General features: G+C 37.2%; 1 protein-coding gene across 3 annotated transcripts; it reads right to left on the reverse strand.

Annotated features, from left to right (window-relative positions):
- Window positions 1-730: 730 nt before the first annotated feature.
- Window positions 731-3,955, reverse strand: LOC108322110 (uncharacterized). 3 transcript variants are annotated; one of them, XM_052868321.1, is made up of 3 exons: window positions 3,460-3,955; window positions 2,008-2,231; window positions 731-1,528 (listed from the first exon to the last, which is right to left on the reverse strand). In XM_052868321.1, the coding sequence occupies exons 2-3, from the start codon at window positions 2,227-2,229 to the stop codon at window positions 896-898; spliced, it is 855 nt and encodes a 284-aa protein (XP_052724281.1). In that variant the 5' UTR covers window positions 2,230-2,231; window positions 3,460-3,955; the 3' UTR covers window positions 731-895. The 3 variants fall into 3 exon arrangements, with proteins under 3 accessions (XP_052724281.1, XP_017409580.1, XP_017409579.1); XM_017554091.2 differs by having other exon boundaries at window positions 3,466-3,954; XM_017554090.2 differs by having other exon boundaries at window positions 3,414-3,954.
- Window positions 3,956-4,166: the final 211 nt, after the last annotated feature.

Below are 4,166 nucleotides of genomic sequence, written 5' to 3' on the forward strand. Positions count from 1 at the left end.
ACTTAGTTTTTGAGCATCAGACTGAACTTCAAAAAATCTTTTTAATTTTAATGAATGAATTGAAATATCAAAAGTATCATCAAGAACACAGCCGCTGCACAAATTACTCCAGTCCTCGAATAAATTACGCTTATTTGCTCACATATTTAACTGGAATTCACGCTTGAATTTTCAAAACTGAAAATCTGTGGTTCTTTTCCCTCATGATTTCCCAACTTTGTCTATTCTCTTCTAATGCGAAACTTATTATCATCATGCGAACTTGCTCTAGCTAGTATTTCAACCAAAAACTTTCACCACCTAGCTGTGTTGCTTTTTTATTTATGACAATAATTTCTGCGAATTTTTGGGCATTACATATTCAAACAAAAAAGGTTGCATGTTTACAAAGAAAAAGGGTGTGCACTTTTAATTTCTTCTCTAAAAAAGTATACTGTTGTAATTCCATAAGGACTCTGATACCTAGATCAAACCACTACTAAGACAGTTTCTAACTGATACTGACATTAGAATCACACTATCTTTCGTAAGATACAACTTCTGAGCAGACAAAATCATGAATCCAACTGCATATGGAGACTGCTCTGTTTGAAAGAGACAGAATCATGGCCATTAATTATGTGACTGCCATGTGATGCTCATAATTATTGTATCCTTTTCTGAGTTTATCAGTCTATTGATTGAGAATGCATATTATGCTATACTTAAATACTCAGTGCATCCAGTGGTATGAACTTCAGCATTTACAATAGCATAATTGGGTTAGAATGTTGAGAACGAAAATAGTTTTAGAAGCATTGGAATAAAGTAGAAAGTAATCTAGGAATCTGAATGCATGAACCACATAAATTCGGTGGTCCATGTATGGTTGAAAGGATCCAAACAAGTTATAGTGCTATTTAAGCTTTAGACCTTGAGAAAGCCAATGTGGCCCCTTCCCTTCCTGAGTAAATGTCACAGTGGTGCTACTGATTGGGGTGGTGGGGTCACTGTATTCTCCTGTTCTATCTGATTTGAAAGAGGCATATGAATTCAGCTTCCTAGTTTTCCCACTGGTTGAGTTTGAGCATGCTAGTTGAGGTAATTGAGAACTCTTGTTAACTTGACTACCTCCTATGCTTAGTGTCAAATCCACTTCCATGTCTTCATCATAGCCGCTAGTACTTATTTTACAACTCTGAAATGCTGTTGCGTAGGAGCTAGGCCCTGCCTCACCTTCATCAAAGCCATGCCCTTGAGAAAAAATGTCCTCCTCTGCAGGCCTTTCAAGGTCAAAACCCTTTTGCATCTGTATGGTGTCTGACCAGCTTCTAATATTTTCTCTTGACCAAACATCCTCTCTCAAATTTCCAACACGGAAATCAGGCTTCTGTGAAATCTGTGTCGTTTGATGTTGCGGTTTAATGAGATGTGGATGGCTTACATCTATCTCATTCCTTTGCTTCCATAATTTCTGCTGTCTAGTTTCGATTTCGAGCTCATCCATCAACATCTTTTGCACACTGTATACCCGGTGTAGCTCTCTTACCTGCAAATACCAAATTCTCATAATTGCCAACAAGTCAGAGATTCAACTCTTGCTGATCATCATGCCCTTTCAACAGCATTTGTACTAATATTTCACTTTCACATACAGTGGCTTCTTGGAATTTGTAATAAATAATAAATGAAGTTTCAGAGTAATAACAATTGATGATAGATAAGATTCCATGGAAGAAGGATCTCATCATACACTAATTTTGACACCAGTATGCTCAGTTTCATAGCAGTATCATTCTATTGTCATTTTACAGTCAAAATGCAGTGCTGCGGCCTCCAAAGATAAAGAAAAAGAAAGGCCAGTGAAATGGAAAGGCTCTCTCCTTCGATCTCTAATGCTCTTGAATTCAAGCCTAATACACTTGGTTGACCACATGATTATGGTTTTCAAGAAAGGCAGCTTTGTCGCAACATGAATTTCGTATTTGTTAAGATGAAAAGTTCAATCATATAACATCATCAGAATACCTGGTGTTTGAAGATGTCCTCATGCATCTGCATTGTCTTTTTGATGGACTCTACACTGTTTCTGTCAAGCATCCTATCCATGGGACCTTGCAGTTTTCTGATTCCAGTCCTTTGATTCTTGTTCTGATAATTCTCCCAGACATCCACTCCACCCACAGCTAAGTTGGTGCTGTCTACTATGGTTGCTAGAAGATTTATGGAATATTCAATTTTGGTTCCCATGCCTGAAAAAAGAAAGAAAGTTTAATTTTTTTCCAATTTTCTTCTATCACACCTTATGCCTCAAAGTCAACAATTAGAAATTTTCCTTTTAATGAGAAAATCATTGAGAGAAGTAATAATGAATAAAACATGTCTTGTTCCTTTCTCTGCTTTTTAGGCTAAGCAATGCGCTTACGATCTCTCAAGCTAAAATGTGAAGGTGGGGACAAAATTCAATTATGCCGAGGCTGGAGAATTTAATTTAATATCTAAACGGCAAAGGTTGGTTGAAACTGCAAACCCACATTTGTAGGCAACCATACCTGACACATGGCAAGAAATTGAAATGAAAATTCAACAGGATTGCCCAGTCATGATAAGCTGACATTATCCTGAAAGATTCTGTCACTGCCCTTTTTGGTGCACATATGCAGGCAATATATAGGGAAGATTCTGGTTTATGTTGTGAGATAATTTGTCAAAATAGGGACTCTCACTTTAGTAAGCAAAAGTGGGGAGAGAGAGAGAGAGAGAGAGAGAGAGAGAGAGAGAGAGAGAGAGAGAGAGAGAGAGAGAGAGAGAGAGAGAGAGAGAGGGGACCAAGAGAATTTTGCATTGAAATGTTCAAACGTGCAATCAAACATTGCTGGGACACTGATGCAGCGTGTAACATGAACAAGGCAACAGTGAAACCAACTAATATGTGGGTCTGTGATTGTATGATGAAAGCATCACTAGCCATGAGGTCTATAACAGTGGTTTTCCTTCCCTACTCCTAGATATCCTGGCCTCAGAAAAGTGTCCAATTACTCTTGTTTCTTTTAAAGCTAGCCTCTTTTGAGCTATTCTGAAGACAGCAACCAAACTTTATATACAGTGAAGCTAAAGTAAATAGGAACTAGAAAGAATTCACTAAAACTCAAAGAGGAGTTTACATGCCACTGACATGTGCAAAGCAGTCAACTTATTTTCCTTTTTATGTTATTCTGGAAAGTTTTGATGTACCACCAACGTTGGATAATTGAAATCACTTCCATGGCAATTAAAATTTTTAAACTAACAAAAGAAATGGACTTGAACGTGATGAAATAAATACTCATTGAATCTCAGAAGTCAGAACTGCAACACTAGACCTTCTCCCACCATCTTTGGAGACAACACACAAAGAAAATATATGAATAAGTAAACTCATTAGAATTTTGTACCTAATTCATGTTAGTGGAAACATATCTGTGTGCTGCTGTCTAGTACCTGTACCTGTAATAAGAAGTACCAAAATAGCAGCTTTCTGTGATGAAGGTCATTGAACATGTTGTTCTCTCATGGAAGCCTTTATACCCATGAATGAGCCTTAGAAGTAAGACCAATTCTAACATTAGAAAGGGCCAATTGTGTCACGAGTCTCCTTGAATCATTCCCAAGGCAAAGGACGGATCAATCCAAAGAGTGCAGCACCTGGGGAATCAGAAGAAAGCTCATTGACAGCATCAAATCTCTTGGCATATGAGAACCATTCAACCCTTTACAAAGAAACAACAAAGCAATAACAGCTCAAACTTAAAACTGTAATCATGAGTTTAATAATTCAGGATTGACAGGCTGTGAGGCAAGGAGGCAAGAGAAAAGCTGGAGTAGCAATGTGTCTGTTTCTGTATGAGTGACTATGTGATATTTAGAGAGAGAGAGAGATGTATGTTCATATTATAATATAGAAACGATTTTGTATTTGTATAATATTAACAATTACTGTAGTTGATTGTATTTTGTACATATCGTCGTTGCTTTACTGTAATGTGGGAAAGGATATATAGAAGAGAATGGGACCACAAAGATGTATAATAATAAAAACAAATGACACTCAACATGAGCCAATGTAGGCCAGGGAACAAGATATTCCAGACAAGGTCTTGCAGGACTTAATCAAGATATGCATGACCAATGAAAGTTAGTGCTTATTT

The sequence above is a fragment of the Vigna angularis genome, chromosome 1 (assembly GCF_016808095.1).
Source record: "Vigna angularis cultivar LongXiaoDou No.4 chromosome 1, ASM1680809v1, whole genome shotgun sequence".
NCBI lineage: Eukaryota > Viridiplantae > Streptophyta > Magnoliopsida > Fabales > Fabaceae > Vigna > Vigna angularis.